Here is a 19,471-nt window from a genome sequence, read left to right as displayed (position 1 = left end):
TGGACACTTTATTTTAAATATTGTTTAATAAAAACCTCTCCGAGGCTTGACGCCACGCCCACTGTGTCTGTCGTTGGCTCCTCCCGCCACAGTGGTGGAGAATGCGGGCAGGCGGAGCCTAGACAGCACAGTTGGGCAACATCTGATGACGTCATCCCCTCTCGCTCGCAAGAAGCCGTAGAGCCCGTACGGGGACGGAGGAAGGACGGGGACAGCCTCCCAGCCACCAATGGGGTAAGTGACATTCTGTCTATTTGTCATCATTACCCCGTGGTTGGTTGAGGCTGTCAACTAAAACCCGCTTTCTCTGTCCCGGCTCCGGCGCGGTGCGAGAGGGAGCGTTGCCCGGAGAGGAATCCCTGCCCCGCCCACTCCGACCGCTGGAGCCTGGTTGAGGAAGGTAGCACTCCTGCGTGGGCGGCGACCCTCGGACGGGGATGTCGCTTGGGGGGGGGAATGTGACGATTCGGCTGCCTCCCCCCTGTCCATCATCACCACCCCGTCCCTTATTCGCCGCCCTTCACCAGGCTCCCGACGGGAGTGGGTGTGTGAGAGAGAGGAGGGGCGCTGAAACAGCCAGGGCTGGCGGCGTGTGATGAGGCGCACCTGACGTGAATGGAGCCTCATCACCGCCGCCGTTTAAACTCCGAGCGCGCCTCTCCTCGGGAGACCGGTCTCTTCCCCGTGCATGCACGCTGGTGTCCTCGTGGGTCCAGGAAAGGGAGCGTAGAGGGAACTACCTGCCGCCGCCAGAGACGCGAGCGGCCGGACCCGCAGTCCGGCCGACACTGCACTCGCGATACGGCCGTCGGGCAAGGACGCCGGGCCGTGGAATCCCGTCGAGCACCCGGGGATGAAGGAGTTGGACGAAGCCGCCACAGAAGCCGCCGTCACCCGCGCCCCGGGACCTCCAGACGGGAGCGCGTGCGGCCGCCGGACTCCGCCCCTTACCTGGACCCTTCCCTCCTGAACACTGCCCTCCTTCACGAGCCCCGCAGCACGACGAGGACACCAGATCCCCGTTTATTTTGGACACTTTTCCCCCTTTGGACACTTTATTTTAAATATTGTTTAATAAAAACCTCTCCGAGGCTTGACGCCACGCCCACTGTGTCTGTCGTTGGCTCCTCCCGCCACTATATATATATATATATATATATATATATATATATATATATATATATATATATATTAGTGCTGTCAAAATTAGCGCGTTAACGCAGGCGATTAATTTTTTCCGTTTAACGTGTTAAAATTATTTAACGCCGCTAACGCAGGGGCGGGGCCTAGGGTTGGCCACCCCACTCATAACTGCTAATTCTGTCTCTTTTTTTCTTGACAAGAAGTGCATTTCAAACAGGAGACGTTTTAGACGCGCGCTTCAACTTCACTTCAGTGTCAGGCGCGAGTCAAACAAGCTCGGAAACTGTACTGTGCTCGCAGCGCATGCTCTTCAATACACGCACAAAGTTTCCGGCGCGTGCATAGCCTGTATCATTTCATATCAAATCGCGAAATAAACTACGAGCATGCAATGTCGTAATCATGTCATAGTCATGAAGTTACCAAAAAGGCGATTAAAACTGCCATAAAACTGTGCATGCATGTAATATGTTATATATGAGTTACATTAAGAACATGTCTCTGAAATGGTTTTCAAAAATGTTTTGGAGCATCCTAGCACTGTCTCCCTCATCTAACACACCTGATTCAACTCGACAGTTTATTAGTAGAGACTGAAATGGGTCAGAAAAGGTGATGAGAGTTGAGAGAAAATATGATGCGTGTCAGATCCGCGTCACTTTCAACAGCAGCTCTTAAAGAAATAGCAGCCAAAAACAACCTAATAACCAGCTGCTGTGATGTTTATTCATAAAGAACAAAAGAAAAAAAAAGGAAATCAATAACTTTTATAGTTTTAAGGATTCACCTGTGTTTAGTTTAGAATTTGGTGTTTGATAACTTTATTTAATTTCTGTATATTTCTGCTGAGGGGCACATGTAGATAAATATGACATTTATTAAAATGGATTTTGTGAAGATTGTTTTAAGTTCACTTAAATTAGAAATTATTTTTAAAATCCAATAAATGTTAAAATTGATAGCTCTTAATTATAATGTAAATTTGAAGGGCTATAGTCAATGGTTAAATATTAGGGGCAAACATATTTATAGGGAAATCAGTATTAATTAGTATCAGTGATACTGGCCTTCAGTCATAAAAAAGATGCCATTAAACACATATTACAAATATACTCTCTTTAATTTATTTGTACATTAATTTGAAGATTGAATGTGAAATTATTGCAATATAAAAGTATATTTAAAAACTTTAATGTTAGGTGGGATTAATTGCGATTAATTTCAGAAAAATGTGCGATTAATTAGTTAATATTTTTTAATCGATTTACAGCACTAATATATATATATATATATATATATATATATATATATATATATATATATAGGGCTTGACATTCACTTTTTTGCTCACCGGCCACTGTGGCTAGTGGTTTTCCAAATTTTGCTAGCCACTCAGCATTTTCACTGGCCACAATTTTGTTGTTGGGAAATTACGTTTTATATGACTGAATATTGCATACAAAAATTGATTTAAATTGATTTCCAGGTCATTTTTTACCTATTTAAAGGGTATTAAATATATATATACAAAGTCTTTCTCTCACCTTTGATAATTTTTTTGTCAATCCTTGAGTAAGTTTTAAATACTTGGGAAAAAAAGTCTTACTGATAATAAACTTATATATATATATATATATATATATGTATGTATATATATATATATATATATATATATATATATATCAGTCAGGCCCGTAACCACAGGTGAAAAGTGGAAGTGTTTAGGAACCGCAGCAACTCACTGTCACCGAGTGCTGAGGCGCATGGCGCATACAAGTCACTAACACTCAGTTGATTCCATAGCTCCAACCTTCCACTGCCATTAAAATCAGCACAAAACTGTGTGGCTGGAGTTTCATGGAGGCAGCTGCATGTAAGCCTCACATCACCAAGTGCAATGCCAAGTGTCAGATGGAGTGATGTAAAGCACGCCACCACTGGACTCTGGAGCACTTTCTGTGGAGTGATGAACTACGCTTCTTTGTTTGACAGTCTGGCGGGCGAGTCTGGGTTTGGTGGAGGCTAGGAGAATGTTAAATAAATATATAGTAAAAAAAACAATGAATAAGAAATTATAATGGTTATATGGCCACGAATTCTTAAAATGGAAAACAGATCAATTGCAAATCTACAGTAAAGCTTTGCAAAAGCAATAAGGCAAATCTCATTCTGAGGACACAAAGTAGAATTGTGTTCAGTAGCATACAGTTTTCCAAGCCCATTGCCATTTATGAAACTTTGAATCGATTCCTTATCTGTAATGTCTGCAGCAAAAACAGTATAATGTATTTTTTTGCTCTTGGTCTAGGTAAAGCTATTGTAAGTTGCTGACACTTCACAGGGAGAAATAGGTAAGGAATGTGTGAAAGTTAATTTGCACTGTCTTTGTCTACCCGCTTCTATATTAAAAAAAATTTGTAGTTTTAAAAAATGTTAACTGTTGACTGTAGTAAAGAAGTTATATAATGTTTGTACAATTTAGGACTTGTGTTTATTAGAGCAGGCTGCAATGTAATTGACCCCATGAATTTGAAAATAAGAGAAATAACCCAGGGTTTATAAAATCTAAATTGTGAAATGTCAAACCCTGACTACCCAGGATTAAAAATGACTGAGTTGACAAATTCAAGTGTGAAAAGCCCAATAAGGCTCTTTGAATTCGCCCATAGAACTATAGACAGTGCTGTGACCTTGAAAACAAAATAGCCTTTCTGTGTCTTAATTTTAATTACCTTGAAATATCTTATTGAAGAAAAATCTCTTAGGGTACACAAAACCTTGGTTTATTGAGTGTTAGACAATACGACTTGGAATGATGCCTTTAATCTGAAAGAAGTAAAAAGAAAATAAGGTTCTCCTGGGGCCAGATGATACTCTTTGGCAAGATTTGCACCATCCCTTTTGTGACTGTCTTATAAAAAATAATATAATTCAATAAGGCCCCTTAAGAAGATTACCACATGAATGGCAAAGTTATAATTACAAGACTATGAGAGGAAACTTTTAAAATATCTATTTATGTAGGTAACCTTTTTAATCTGTCAGAGCTGAAGGGGCATTGTGAGCTTAATGACTGTCATTTCTCATGGGTTTAATTGGTTATCTATTCTTCTGAACTGATAAAAGACAGACATAAGTGGAACAGCAGCAGTGCACATTAGGAACAGCCATAAGCACACTTTCACTTCTGTGCGGAGGGGTGGGGATACGAACAATGGGAGGGGGGCACAAAATGCAGTCTGAAGCTTGATGTATGTTAGGAAAACACACGGCAACATGTGGAACATAGACGGGCATGTCATGTAACCCATCCTGCACCTTTTGTGCTGTGGCCATGAATAATGCATCAAATTATGTTGTTTGTTGAGGAGAGGTGGGATATTAGTTTTCTAAACAATCAGCTTTATTTAGATTTTCACATGGTGGACAATAACAATGCGTCAAGTACAGAGCCGTCTGTCGGTTCTGGGCTGTGTACATATGGATATGGGTAGCCTCTGTTGTTTGCCATATTCAAGGTGCCTGCTGTAACATCCCTCCCTCCTCTAGTCCCTGCTGTCTCCGCCGCTGTCTCCTCGTATCTGTCATGGTGAAGTCATGGTGCATTTAGATTCTGAAATGTGAATAGATGCTCGCTGGATCATGAAGCTAATTTCTTGTGACCTTGCCTGTGTTTATAAAATGGTTATGAAGTTGGTGGAGAATTCCATTGAATATCATGTAATTGACAGTTGTTTATAAGATTTTCAATTGTCCTTGATGCCAACAAGTCCCCCCCCCCAACTTATTTGTTATCAAAATATGCATTTGTGTGTGTGTAGTACCTGACCAAAACTCCAATCTTTCACAGTTTTTAACAATTTGCCCTCTCTTTCCGTCTCTCCTCCTGGTGCCAGATGTTTCACGAGGACGCGTCTGGAGGATGGCAGCTCGTGGCGGTGGACGTGAATAAACCACATGGCCAGGCGCCTGCTTGCCTCCAGGTACCAGACATGCGATTTAATAGTAGTGACGCCCCCGACCGTCAGAACACCCTCAGTATTGCCTGACTGCCGCATCTAATGGCACACTGCTATGTGGAAGTGTAAGAAATGTGCTGCAGGCGGCCTGAACGCAATAGCCACATTTAGATTTCGCTCAAACTAGCTGGTATGATTTTGACAGAGTATGAATAGACTGTGGAATGAACACAGCAAAGTTTGCCTTCTCCCCCCTTTTGTGAGCCCAAATTAGCACATGCACAACACAAAAACTTACATAACCACATATTCGGATCATTCTTATGCTTAATATCTCTACATAAGCATGATCGTTTCTTGATGTTTTTTCCCTCGTATTTGACAATTTTACTACATGAAATCAATACTGACCCCATTTACGTTCTTTTACCATGTTCCTGGTCTTATACTGCATGAGTTTCAATACATGGTATTGCAAAGAAAAATAGATTTGCAAATGCCATTTCAGACTGACTTTAACAGACAAAAACTCAAATGGCTTATTATATTGAAATAATGTGCCAATGTCGTTTTTAAGCATTTTGACACTGATATTGCTGAGAAATTATTAATTGGATTTGAATGGTCATAGAATAGAGTGGGCTTTTGATGGTTGATAATGCCATAATAACAGAAAGGACAGCATCTGGAGAGAGTCTAATTACACTTAAACCAGTCCTGACTTTTAGATCTGCCTACACAGAGGGGAGAGAGAGATCATCAGTGAAAAATAGGTCCTCAGCAGAGTCACATAAAACGTAATATTCAAAAATATTTACAATTTACAATATTTACATTACAATTTAATGCATCACATTTGGGTTAAGATTCGACAGTATAATTCTGGTGAAAAGCTTTCATTTTGTTCTAACATGACTTTTCAACTGTAGAGCAGAGCAGAGAGCATTTGAAAATATTCAGTGCAAGTAAAAAGACCAAAGACTGGCATTTAATGACATTTCTGGGGCCAGGTTTCTGTGAGGTGAACCCATCAGGTAAAGGAAAGCTTTTGTATTTCCTCAGAGAGGGGCAGAGGTTACAGGGGTTGGATGGGGTGAGCAAGAGAGAGAGCACAGCAAGTGTAGTTCATCATAGACTTCAATCACAATGGCTTTCAGCACAATGCAATGGTCTGTGAACTATTATTGAAGAGTCATGCCACAAATGGCAGACAAATGAACACTAACCTGGGCAGAAATGAAAAGAAACAAATTTTCCCCCCTTTCTCCTTGTTTTGAAATTATGTTGTAATAAAAAATAGGTTGGTCTGTGTTTATACATCCTAAAAATACATGGAATGATTACATAGTTAAAGAAAGCAAATATATACATAGTGCCAGCACCTGTTACATGAAAAACACAGAATAGTTTTTATTTTTGTACAGTAATACAAAAGACAAAAAACCAATAAAAATAATAATTTCTTCAGCAGATATACTGTGTATACTGTCATAATGTCATAACTTAGCAGTATAGACTAATGTTTGTATGTGTCTAGTGTTGGCAGGCTCTAGATTGTTTTTTCTCATATATTTAAACTGGAAGCAATGGCTATTCTGTATTTGGTTGTTTCAATATATGGTTAAGGTTAATGAGGTCTGCAAAGGCCACCTTGGAGTTAATTAGGCCTCTGCATTTTCTTGTGTTATAATTGGACTACAGCTTTTCTCATGGATTCTTTAAGTTCTTCAAGTGAAAGATTTCTTGTCTCGAGTTTTGCACTTGTTCTTACTGAAAACTTAAAAAAAAAAAAAGTTTCAATTTAGACTCTAGATATGAATGTCTCAAAAATAATACGTTTCAGTGGAGTTTAAATCCTGACCAGTAGGGGATTTGCAATTTTACTTTAATAGCAGAAAAATCAGTTGAGTCTGCATATTACTTTACAGATTTATTTTTCAGACTGTGGCAATAGACCTTGATAGGACTATTTTTTTGTTATCCTTTTGTTATTTTTTTGTTATCAGAGCATAGTAAGTGTATGATAATGTGTTGTTGCACATTGCTTATAATGTTAATTTCTGGTTAAGACAAAAACTTTAATACAGAAAGGATGTATCTCTAGACATGGTATAATGTTGTGTTTAGTCAAAACAGTGTCTGTTTGTCTTTTTAATGCTTTACAATTGGTTAATGTGTTTGATATTAAATAGTTGAATCAGTTTTTTCATAAAATGGGTCAAAACAATTGAGATTTCTTACACAGAAGAAAGAAAGTCAAAGAGGTTTGGAATGACATGAGAATGAGCAAATGATGACCGTTTTTTTTGGGGGGCAAACCGTCCTTTTAATGTGAAAGTTTTCACAGTAAAATTATATATTCTGATAGACACATTAACATCTTGGACTAAACTTACAGTAGATTGAGTTTAACACAGATGGTTAGTCATTTAGAATTACAATGCAGTTCCCTGATCATGCAGTATCTTTGCCACTCTGCAACTCTGTGTTGAAATCTTCAGACATTATGATTGATAACCCTTTTAATCAGAAGGTGCCGCCCATATAGGAAACACCTTGGCTTCTGCAGTCACCCGTTATGCACCCACGCCAAGGTTATTTATATAGAGGAAACCTTCCATTACCCCACCTCTGACCTCGCAACACTCATTTCTCCCAAGGGACCTATTTCTCCCAGCCATAAGCATGCCTAATCAACAACCGCAATCGTGATGCTCAGAACCCAGCCCGTCTGCATCCCTAACCCGGTCTTGAACAGGGGCTGGAGAGTTCTGAAGGACAGTCAGCTTTAATTAACCAGCAGGTCCCAGACAGAGCACGAATCACCTCACTGCAGTAATAACTTTGATAAGCAGTGGGATTTGAGCACTGCTGGTCTCCCATCAGCTATTTTTGTTCCTATTTTCTAATTAAACAATGGAGAAAAAGTGTCAGGATATGCCTATGCAGTTCACAAAAAATGCTTTTCTGGCACTCAATTTGCTGATGACTTAAATATTAGGGGTGCCCCGATCAGGATTTTTGAGGCCGATCACATAAAGCAGTATCTGCCTATCCGATCACTGATACTGATCCTTTTAAAGCCTTCTTTTTATCATGTAGAATTATTTATAGTGATGATCCAATCAAGATTTTTTAGACATTTATTCAGGTCCTGAATTTAATTTTTGAAAATAAATTCCCCTCTTAGGTAACTCTTATGAGAGAGGATTTTTTCATTTGAGGGGTGGAGGAGGGCATTTTTTAGACATTTTTCACACACAATTGTTGCACAATAGCTTACACATAGCACAAGCCTGATTTCATGAGCTGTATGTGAGATGGGCCTTTTACACCTGGTTCACACATACTCCGTCTGCATTGCGTAAGCAGTCCATGTGCAGTACGTAAGCGGTGCAGAAGCAGCACGGACTGCATTGTAAAAAATCCAACATTAGAAAAGTTCTACTAACCAATGTAAAAAATTAAAAATAAATAGCCTGAACAAAGAATTTTTAGTAGAATTCAGTTTAATTTTTTGTGTGAATTGAACAAAAATACTCTAAACATGTTACTAGCAAAAGTTGTTTTGTTTACCTTACTTAGATACTCAAGTATTTGTTCACAACATATCCAAATGTTCTCCCAACTATTCAAATTGAGTCATCTGAACAAACAATTTTACATTGAACAATATTGCACAAGTTCCCAGCATGCATTGCCGCTTAAAAACATGTTATGTTATTCATTATTAAAATATTATAATTGTTTTAAATTTTACTGGCTATATTTATGCTGCTGCTGCTGTCACTGTCAGTTAGCTGTCATGTGAATCAAAGTTAATATTTTTACTGATTTAAAAATTTGATGATCATGTGCTGAGGTACTGTATATGTGCATCTCATTGCAACTTGTTTAAAGGTGCCATAGAATGGAAAACTGTCTTTACCTTGGCATAGTTGATAATAAGCGTTCTGTACATGGAAATTACATACAGTGAGCCTCAAACACCATTGTTTCCTCCTTCTTATGTAAATCTCGTGAATAAAAAAGACCACTGAAAAATAGGCGAATCAGTACATAACACCGACTGTTACGTAACTAAAGGGACATGGTTAGCTCCTTGCTAGCTGTAGCCTGTTACAGTACATAAGATTTCACTTACCACATAAACAGAGTAAGGAGAGATGCCTGCTGATGATGGTGAATGATTTACAGATCCTGACCACCACTGACAAACATCTGATACTGTAAAATGTGTGGTAAGTACTGCCGCTCCATAGTATAAACAGATTACATGTGATCGCGAATCTCTAAAGCGAAAGTAAAACACGATCGTGCATTCCAAAGCAGTTTCAATGCCCAGCATATTAATAGCGGCTCCCTGATGCCCGCATTTTATTTACAATATAATTTCCCAATGATATAACTGCACAAGAAAGTATTGAAATATCTATTTTTCCCTGTTTCCTTCCTGTGAGCAACTGAAATGAGCCGCCAATCAGAGCAGAGCTGAACATTATTATTCATGACTCTTCCAAATAAGCCAATAACAGACCGTTTCATTCTGAGGACAAATATTAGGGTTGTAAATGGACATGTAAAACTGTTTCTTGAGAATTTTTGCCCTTATCTAAGACATACCTTCTATGTAGATATCAGAGAACAATTTAAAATATTGTATCAATGCATTCTATGGCACCTTTAATACATTTGTCTATCAGCATAAATGTTTGCCTGTAGATTTAAAAGGCAAATACTACCCATTTTATGTGGAAGGTTTTGTTTGCATTGTTTAGCTCCCTCCTTAATTAAATACATCTGAATCATTTAACTAAGGTCTTACTAGGCATACCAGAAACTTCCAGGCAGATGAGTTGTGGCAAGTTGTAAGTTTACCTATGCTGCTTTTGTGAGTAACAGGGATGTAACAGTGTACTCAAAGTCGGTTGAATATCGATGCAAATATGTGATTCAAGTTGATTGAGATGGTAAACAAATCAAGACACACGTTTTAAACAACAAGGGCTGCTGAAGTTGTATGACCGCACTTTACAAGCGCTATGGTAGCAAACATTTCGCCAAGTTAATAAATAGTAGCAAAGATGATGGCGGCAGTGGCAGGGTAGATTGTTGATGATGTGTGACAGAGGTTTGGCTTTCTGATTACTATAATTGAACGCGATGAGGTGGCAACAGACAAAACAAAAACTGTGTGTAAATACACGTACAATGTTATAAAGGATTTGTTCAACCAAAAATGAAAATTCTGTCATCAATTACTCACCCTCATATAATTTCAAACCCATAAAACCTTCGTTCATCTTCAGAACACAAATGAGGATTTTTTATGAAATCCGAGAGCTTTCTGACCCTCCATTGGCAGCAACACAACTGACACATTCAAGGTCCAGAACGGTAAGACATCATTTAAGTAATCCATGTGACTCCTGTGATTTAACCTCAATTTTATGAAGCAACGCGAGTGCTTTGTTTGTGCAAAAAAAACAACAACCAAAACCAAATATTAGCCACTTTACAATAAAATATTATTCAAAGCTTGTTCATGCTACAATGTCAACTCTAGCTTGAACACCACACAAATGCTTTATGATGCTCTTGTGAGCGTGTGTTGCAGATCAATATTTTTAGAAAATAAAGTGGTAAATGTATGTTTTTTGCTCAAACAAAACACTCAAGTTGCTTCATAAAACTGAGGTTAAACCACTGGAGTCACATAGATTACTTTAATGATATCTTTCCTACCATTCTGGACCTTGAATGTGGTAGCTGCGTTGTTGCCAGCGGGGGGACAGAAAGCCCTCTGTTTCCATGTTGTTGATGGGTTGTCATGTGACACACAGCAGCCACAATAGCACTTATGTTTTATTTCCTTTTTCCTTTTTATTCCAAACATTCCCAAACGCATTAACTATATCATGAAATATCTCGATTGTTACCTAGATTATAATGGTCAAAGTAGCCTAATATAACTATTTATGCATAGTTAAGAGACATGTAGTCTAACTATGCATAAAACCTGTATGTATAGTAACAGATATGGATGTCATGCCATAACATATTTTTAATATGATTGACTTTATATTTAATGTTAATATTAAAAACATTGTAAGTCAGGCTACTTATCATAAAACTCTCATTGTACAGAAAGAGAGCAAAGAACATACATTATCAAATAATATTTTCACTGACAGTCTAGAGTTCAAGCACTCTCAAAAACTCCCATTAAAATCACTGAAGCTGTTACAGATGTGTGTATGTATCTGTAAGTAAGATATTCATTTCACAGAATATCTTACTTACAGATACATACACACATCTGCACTTTGTTGTTTCTGACGAGAGAATTCGCCAGAAAGAGGTATTCAGTCAGCGAGCGAGTGAAGAAAACGCCGGCATTTCAGCGATGACTCATCTGAATGCCTCTGATTGGTCATTGCATTCATAAACTCAACAGCATCGTGTGCAATTGGTTATAATGCAACGCTGTACAAATGCGTCTGTATCTGGCTCAGCGCCAGCCAGCGAATGCGGATTTGTATTTAGCAGCTAATGACGCTAATCACGCCGGTGTGATTGTATCAAATATAGAAAATATTGTTGTCTTTTGGAAGTTGCATTAAAAATCCACTTGACTCAAAAATCACTTTGAATGGGCATGACGCCTCTGGACTTTAACTCGCATTTGCGAGTTTATATCTCATGACTTTATAACTCGCAATTGCGAGTTTATATCTCACAATTGGGGAAGTCGTGGCCTAATGGTTAGAGAGTCGGACTCGTAATCGAAAGGTTGCGGGTTCGAGTCCCCGGCCGGCAGGGATTGTAGGTGGGGGGAGTGAATGTACACCCTCAATACCACGACTGAGGTGCCCTTGAGCAAGGCACCGAACCCCCAACTGCTCCCCGGGCGCTGCAGCATGGCTGCCCACTGCTCCGGGTGTGTGTTCACGGTGTGTGTGTGTGTGTGTGTGCATTTGTTCACTACTCACTGCTGTGTGTGTGCACTTGGATAGGTTAAACGCAGAGCACCAATTTCGAGTATGGGTCACCATACTTGACAATACGTCACGACAATTCTCCGAAAAAAAGTCAGAATTGCGCGAAAAAAAGTCAGAATTGTGAGATAAAAAGTCGCAATAACCTTTTTTAAAAAATTTTATTCAGTGGTGGAAACGGGCTTCCATAGTCAATTCACTATAGAGAAATTGAAAGTAAAAAACAAAAAGACCGCTAACGCTGCATATTAACGGCGCATATTCTCTCTGAGACAACGACAGATGAATCTACTCTAACATATGCTGATAACGGTATATAACTGTCTTAAATTATTCCCTTAATATTTCTTTATTACTTAATTATTACTAATAACAGTGGCATATGAGAAGTTTATTACCACCTTTTTTGAAGCTGCTGTATATATTGATAGCTAAAGTTTAGGCGTTCATTACTTTCTCTCAATTTAATTAGTTTTTTAGCACCCCCTCTGAACTATTAAGCCCCCCCTTAGCACCCCCTACAAATAAATCCTGGAGCCGCCACTGGTCATAAATGAACAAGGTTAACAATTGTTTGAATCGTGGTCTCTTAAATCATATTAAGAAGTTTCATATGTTCATCTAGTTTGAATAGAACAAACTTTGCTGACAAAACTGGTGACGTTTAGTTCATGTGTCGTAGAAAACAGCTTGGGCGTCATTTACCTCGATAGTTCACTTATATTATCCCAGCTTGTATGCACGGTTGATACATTTTTTTTAATTACGCTTAACTTTACTCCGTAACGAACCTCATACGCACAAAGCCTGACTGACTGGGATAAACTTCCAGTGGGTGCGGTGCGAAAATGCAGAGCCTGCTCAACAAAGCCAACAAGTATGCATTTTAGTGGTAAAATGCAACTATAATCGCTCAAATTGCCCATCTTAACGATGTTCAACAGGTGGAGAAACAAATTTGTGTTAAATGGGACATGTAACGTTACATTATAATCTGCAGTGCTATAAGTTAATACAGCACAGCACAACAGCTACCATATCAAATGCAAAACATGAGAGGTAAACACAGTTCGAAAAACGATGACAGAACATAAATTATTCTACTCTATTCTGCTAAAATGAACAATAATCTCCCTAAAATTATGTTACACAAGCATTCACTCACCTCATCCATGTCGCTGAAAATGCTTCTTTGCGCAGCCAACCGTTACCCAACGGATTGACAACTTCGTCAAGTTCATGAGTTGTTCGTCTAAAATTCCTCCGTGATTTAGATAGTTTGCTGTATAGTCTGCCCGTTGTCTCCTTGTTTGATGTTGCACTGCGATGTCTCTATGTATTAAACATGAGTGTAATGTCTAGATTTGCTGAATTTTTGTTTTTCTTGGTGGAAAGGACTCTGATATTGAATTCATATACAAATTTGACTCCCGCGCATTAATCCATGTTCAGGGATCTGGCCGGTTAGTGCCAGTAAGTTAGAACTTAAAATGTTAAGTTCATTGAACTAAATTGGGCTCCTTGAATTTCAGTAACATTAAACTGACTTAAAAAATCAAGTTGAATCTAGTATAACTTATAAAAAATAGTTAAAATTGCTTAAATAATTTAAGAGTTAAAGAGTTAAAATAATTTAAAAATAATTTAAGGAGTTAAAATAATTTAAAAACATAAGTTTTCGTGACTTTTTCATCATATCATTTTTTACAGTGCAGACGGTAACAGTTCAAAGAGGGAGTGTGCTGGATGTGAGGGGTCCAGAGTGATTTTGCCAGCCCTTTTGCTCACTCTGGATAAGTACAATTCTTGGAGAGTGAGGAGGGTTGTACCAATGATTCGCTCAGCAGTCCAGACTACCCTCCGTAGTATTCTGAAATCAGATTTGGTAGCTGAGCTGAACCAGACAGTTATTGAAGTGCATAGGACGGATTCAATGATGGCAGAGTAGAACTATTTCAGCAAGTCCTGTGGCAGGTTGAACTTCCTCAGCTGGCGAAGGTCCTGAGAAATTGTGGTGCCCAGGAATCTGAATGACTCCACTGTTGTTACAGTGCTGTTCATGATGGTGAGTGGGGGAGAGCAGGTTAGAGAGTCGGACTCGTATTCCAAAGGTTGTGGGTTCGAGTCTCGGGCCAGCAGGAATTGTAGGTGGGGGGAGTGAATGTACAGCGCTCTCTCCACCCTCAATACCACGACTGAGGTGCCCTTGAGTAAGGCACCGAACCCCCAACTGCTCCCCGGGCGCCGCATCATAAATGGCTGCCCACTGCTCCGGGTGTGTGCTCACGGTGTGTGTCTGTTCACTGTTGTGTGTGTGCACATTGGATGGGTTAAATGCAGAGCACGAATTCTGAGTATGGGTCACCATACTTGGCCGTATGTCACTTCACTTCACTTTAACCTCCTGTCTGTAAGCAGACTCGTCACCGTCCTGGATGACGCCGATCAGTGTGGTGTCATCTGCAAACTGAAGGAGCTTGACAGAGGGGTCTTTAGATGTGCAGTCGTTGGTGTAGAGGGAGAAGAGCAGTGAGGAGAGAACGCAGCCCTGAGCAGCTCTGTCTGTCAGGAAGCTGTTGATCCACTGACAGACGGACGTGGGAATGGAGAGCTGTGTCAGTTTATTCTGAAGGGTGTCCAGGATGATGGTGTTAAAAGCGGAGCTGAAGTTTACGAACAGGATCCTCATAAGTCCCTGGTCTGTCCAGATGCTGCAGGATGAAGTGCAGTCCCATGTTGACTGCATCATCCACAGACCTGTTTGCTCTGTAGGCAAACTGCAGGGGGTCCAGTATGGGTCCAGAGGCCTTCAGATATGCAAAAACCAGTCTTTCAAATGATTTCATGGCCACAGACGTTAGAGCCACAGGTCTGTAGTCATTAAAGTCATTAAATGGTCATCATATGACCCCTTTAAACTACTTTTCTTACATTAACACAAACATTCTAAATTAAAACTTACCACTGACAGAAAGTCAAATCTACTGCCTTTTCTTTGGCATGTAAATCTTGTACAAACAATCCTGCACTTCATAAAGAACAATGCGTTGTCACTTTAATTCAGCGCGTGCAGCGGAAACGAGTGCTGCACTGCTGACACACTGCTGGACCACAACCGTGTGTAGTATGAACGCTCTAATCCATTAACATGAGCGTGGAAAAAATACGCACCGCATATGCAATGCAAACGGTTTGTGTGTGTGAGTGAGTGAGTGAACCTTCACGAGGGACTGAGCTGTGACTTCCATCGCCCGCAGGGCGAGGTCAGTCGCAGAGCGCAGTTCCTGCTTCAACCTCGGGTTGGTACTACCCTCGTGCATTTTAATGCCTTGGCTTGGTGAACTCGCAGGATAGCCATGGCATGCAGAGGAGAGGTGGCTTGGCCCGCAGCGCCGTAAGCTTTCGGCCGTCAGCTTACAGGATTTGGACGGGAGACGAGGACGATTCCTCCAAGTGGCAGGGTTTTGCAGGCACAGGTGCACCGCAACCGCACTCTCCACCTGGGGAATGTCAACGTACCCCCTAGCCACGCCGCCATCGAGGGTAGTGAGGATGGGGGAGGCAGACGAGCCTCTTCTGGCCGTAAACACTTCATCAGCTCCTCGTGAACTTCCAGGAAGAAAGGAACCAGGGCAAGGCGTGGTCGTAAGCCACGGCCCGTGCCGAGGAGCCAATAATCTCGCCGCGAGGGCTCGGGACTGGGAGGTGTGCACGCCTCCAGCCCGATGCTCGCGGCGGCCCGGGAAAGCACGGCCGTCAGCTCTGGGTCCGATTCGGTGGTGGCCACGACACCCAAGGGGGACAGCCCTGCTGAATCTTCATCCTCAGAGGACGATTGCCCATCCCCCGATGCTGCGATCGACATCTAATCCTCTATCAGTGCACCAAATGAAACGCTGGGCACGCCGTAAGACGGCACAGCAGAATCACCGGAGAGCCGCACTGATGATGCGACATTGCATCGATTGTGCAAGTGCAGCTTGCTATAGTGCAGACGAGATGTGATTTGAAGCCATTTGCACATTTTGAGAGAGCGAGAGAGAGAGAGAGTGCGCGGTGATTTGAAGGTGAATTGTGTCCCATTTTCTAAGAAACAGTCAGTACAGTTTGTGAACAGTCATTCAGACTGGTTTTGTGAACTGAATTAACCAGTTCTTTGTAAAGATAAAACAAATAAATCAAATAAGCACGATTTGCTCATAAATTCATCATAAATTTGTTTTCTACCTTTCTCCTGATCAGTTAAGGCTAGGGCGGATGTCAAGCTTTCAATGAATAACTTAAATTTATCACGCAAAGATAATGTATGACTTCAGAAGGAAAAAATGGCACGATGATCAATTCTAATGATTTTATGCTTTAGCATTCTTTTTAAACTTGAAAGCATCAGTCTTCATTTAATGGCATGTAAAAGAGCAATCAGCACATATTTCAAACCTTTATGTGTTCCACAGAAGAAGAAAAAAATCATATGAATTTGGAATGACATGGGTGAGTAAAAGATAACAGTTTTGGGGGAGCCATTCCTTTAAGAATGAGTAAATGTTTGGTCAAATGCCACTGACGTGCACTGAATGATAAAGAAATGTTCTTCCCTTTGAGTTGTTGCTGGCTTTGATTCTGGCACAGAACTGATGAAGCATGACAGCCACCTTACTGTAAAGAACACTAATTGTGTGTCAGCTGACAGGTGTAAAGCCTGAAGTTTCAAACATACGAGGAGGAGCAGTAACAAGATGCTCTGAATGTCTTTTTGGAGGAAGATTTGGAGCATACAAATTGGGCTGCATCAAATGCAATGAAATAGAGAGAGAGGTGCATCCCGCCCTCACAAAGGTTGCTATTTAATTGATTGCGACAGTTCTGCTAGGTATTCATGTGACACCAGCAACATCAGAAGAAGTAGGCCACCACACCTTGAGTGCATTGACTGCTGTTTTTATGTTCTTCATACAAGATAAATAGGCGTCATATCACAGATGAGTCTTAAAATAGACAATGGATGAATTGCACAATCAAGCTCTCAAACCCTGAAATAAAACATGGCTTTCAGAAAGCAGGAAATTGTTTTTGGTGAAGTCAAGGGCCCTGAGAAAATGGACTCACCTGTTAGTCCCCCTTCTGCCGAAACACCCTAGGGAAAACCAACATCGAGAAGCTGAAAATGTCAAACTGCTTTGTCATGTCCCATATTAGTCATAGAGGCTGCTCGCTGAATTCTGAGCTGTGATCCCAGACCAGAGCAGCAGACAGACCAGACTGCCACTGTCCTTCTCTCATCTTTCTTCCTCGAGATATACTGTAAGACACTTGCTGCACTTCCTGGAGCTCTACAAGTAATTTATGCATTAATAGTAATATACCTACACTACCATTTGGGCTGAGAACTTAAAAATAATAATAATAACAATAATAATAAATTTGTACTTTTTGCATAGATAAAAAATATTTTTATTTAAAATAAAAGGCATTATTTTGAACTTTCTATTTTGTTAACAACAGTTTATTGAGTTTTATTTTATGGAACAGTAGTACAAAGCAAAAATCAGCTATACAAATTTAAAACCCACCCCACCCCAACCTCTTGGTAGACTTAAAATAATAAAAAAAATAACATAAATAATAATAATAAACACATTAATTAATATTAATAGATAAACAAATAACAATAAAATAATTTTTACAAAGATTTTAGAAAAGAACTTTAAAAGCTGAATACCATGAATTTACAGTTTTCACATTAGATCCATGTATACGGGAAGTAGAGAGTTCCATCGAGATAATGTCCAACAAATACACAGTCCAGGTTCGTCTGTCCATTGTGTGAGGAGGATTCCAATGGTTGACAAGCTATTTTTTGGCTGCTGTGAGAGCAGCTAACAGTAAAGATCTTTGTTGGACGGACAAGGTGAAGTCCCAAAAGTAATTCATGAAAAAATGGCGCGGCGTCAAACATATCTCAGTACCCACACCAATATGATAGGTCCTGTGAGAGATAGAGTCCAAAAAGGTGAGAGAGATGGGCATTCCCAAAAAAATGCAAAAACGTGCATAAAACTTGGGAACAGAGATTACACTTAGGAGAAGACGACCAATTAATATAAAAACGTTTCATTGGAGTCAAGTAAACCCTATGCAGCAATTTCCAATGAATCATTTGGTGATTAGGGTTTTTAGAAGACAATTTAAACATACCCCATACCTGATCGGAAAATAAAACATGCACATCCTCATTAAGATCATTAGCCCAAACAGTAGTAATAGATAAAGGTTTGTATGAATGCTCAAGAAGAAAGAGATAAATGACTGAAGCAGAGGAGGGAGATTCCTCAGAAGGAAGGATTAGTTTGTGCAAAGGGTGAACAGGCAGTTGCGAGTTCCAAGGCATCCCATATGCCCGTAGGGCCGATCTAATGCGCAAATACATAAAAAAGGAGGTGCCTGGCAGATTATATTGAGTTTTAAGGTTCTGGAAGGATTTTAAACCACTATCATCATAGTTATCTCCCAGAGTGTTTACTTTATTATGAGTCCATTGTGGACAATGAAATGGAGTACTGCCTGACAAAAGGTTATTAGTGAAAGTGAAGTGAGTGAAAGTGAATATTATTGTGGAAAATAGGCGAATGTGCTGAATGTGCTAGATGTTAATGTCTTTCAACATCCCTCCATGTGGAGAGGAGATGGGTTACAATGGGACCAAACCGAGATTTACACTGCCTAAGCGGAACTCCCGAAAAAACAAGATGCTTCAATTTATACGGATAAACAATAGATTCCTCAATTGCTGTCCAAGACACAGAAGCGTCAGGATCAAACCAGATTGCTATAGGGCAGAGGGAAAAGGCTTGAGCATACAGTCTAAAATTAGGGAAAGAAAGATCTCCATGTAATCTACATCGTTGTAAGGTAGTCAGTTTAATACGAGGACGTTTCCCATCCCATATATTCCGTGAAACACATGAATCTAGTTTATTCCAGAAGCCAACCGGTGGAGAAAGAGGAATCATGGAAGAAAATAAATTAATACGTGGGAGAACATTCATTTTAAACACCGATATACGGGCCTGAAAAGAAGTAGGAAGACGAGACCAATTTTCCAAATCTGAAGATACATTGGCTAGAATCTACATCTATACTTAAAGTTTTGAACCAATGGAATAGATATAGAAAGGGACATGGAATCAATTTTAGAATTGAGGGGAAGTAAACATGACTTACTCCAATTAATTTTAAACCCTGAGAGTGTTACGTTTCCCTCCTTGAAGGAAGCCAGGGATAAACGAAAAGTTCTTTTAATAAGAAACACGGTCTCAAAACAAAGGTTGCACTTGCTCAAACAAAGGTTACAATAGCTCCAACAAGGATTAC

The 19,471-nt window shown here is 40.0% G+C and overlaps 1 protein-coding gene across 2 annotated transcripts in view; it reads left to right on the top strand.

Moving 5' to 3' along the window:
* LOC306876984 (sodium leak channel NALCN-like) overlaps positions 1 to 19,471 on the top strand; it is a gene marked incomplete at its 5' end in the record, with an annotated part of 117,945 nt that overhangs the window by 27,392 nt on the left and 71,082 nt on the right. For both annotated transcript variants that reach the window (XM_079428483.1, XM_079428482.1), the window contains one exon: positions 5,040 to 5,126. In XM_079428483.1, coding sequence (XP_079284609.1) covers positions 5,040 to 5,126 — 87 coding nt within the window. The remainder of the gene's footprint in view (positions 1 to 5,039; positions 5,127 to 19,471) is intronic.

The sequence above is a fragment of the Barbus barbus genome (genome assembly GCF_936440315.1).
Source record: "Barbus barbus genome assembly, chromosome: 11".
Lineage (NCBI taxonomy): Eukaryota > Metazoa > Chordata > Actinopteri > Cypriniformes > Cyprinidae > Barbus > Barbus barbus.
This window is presented reverse-complemented; position numbering and strand designations above follow the sequence as displayed.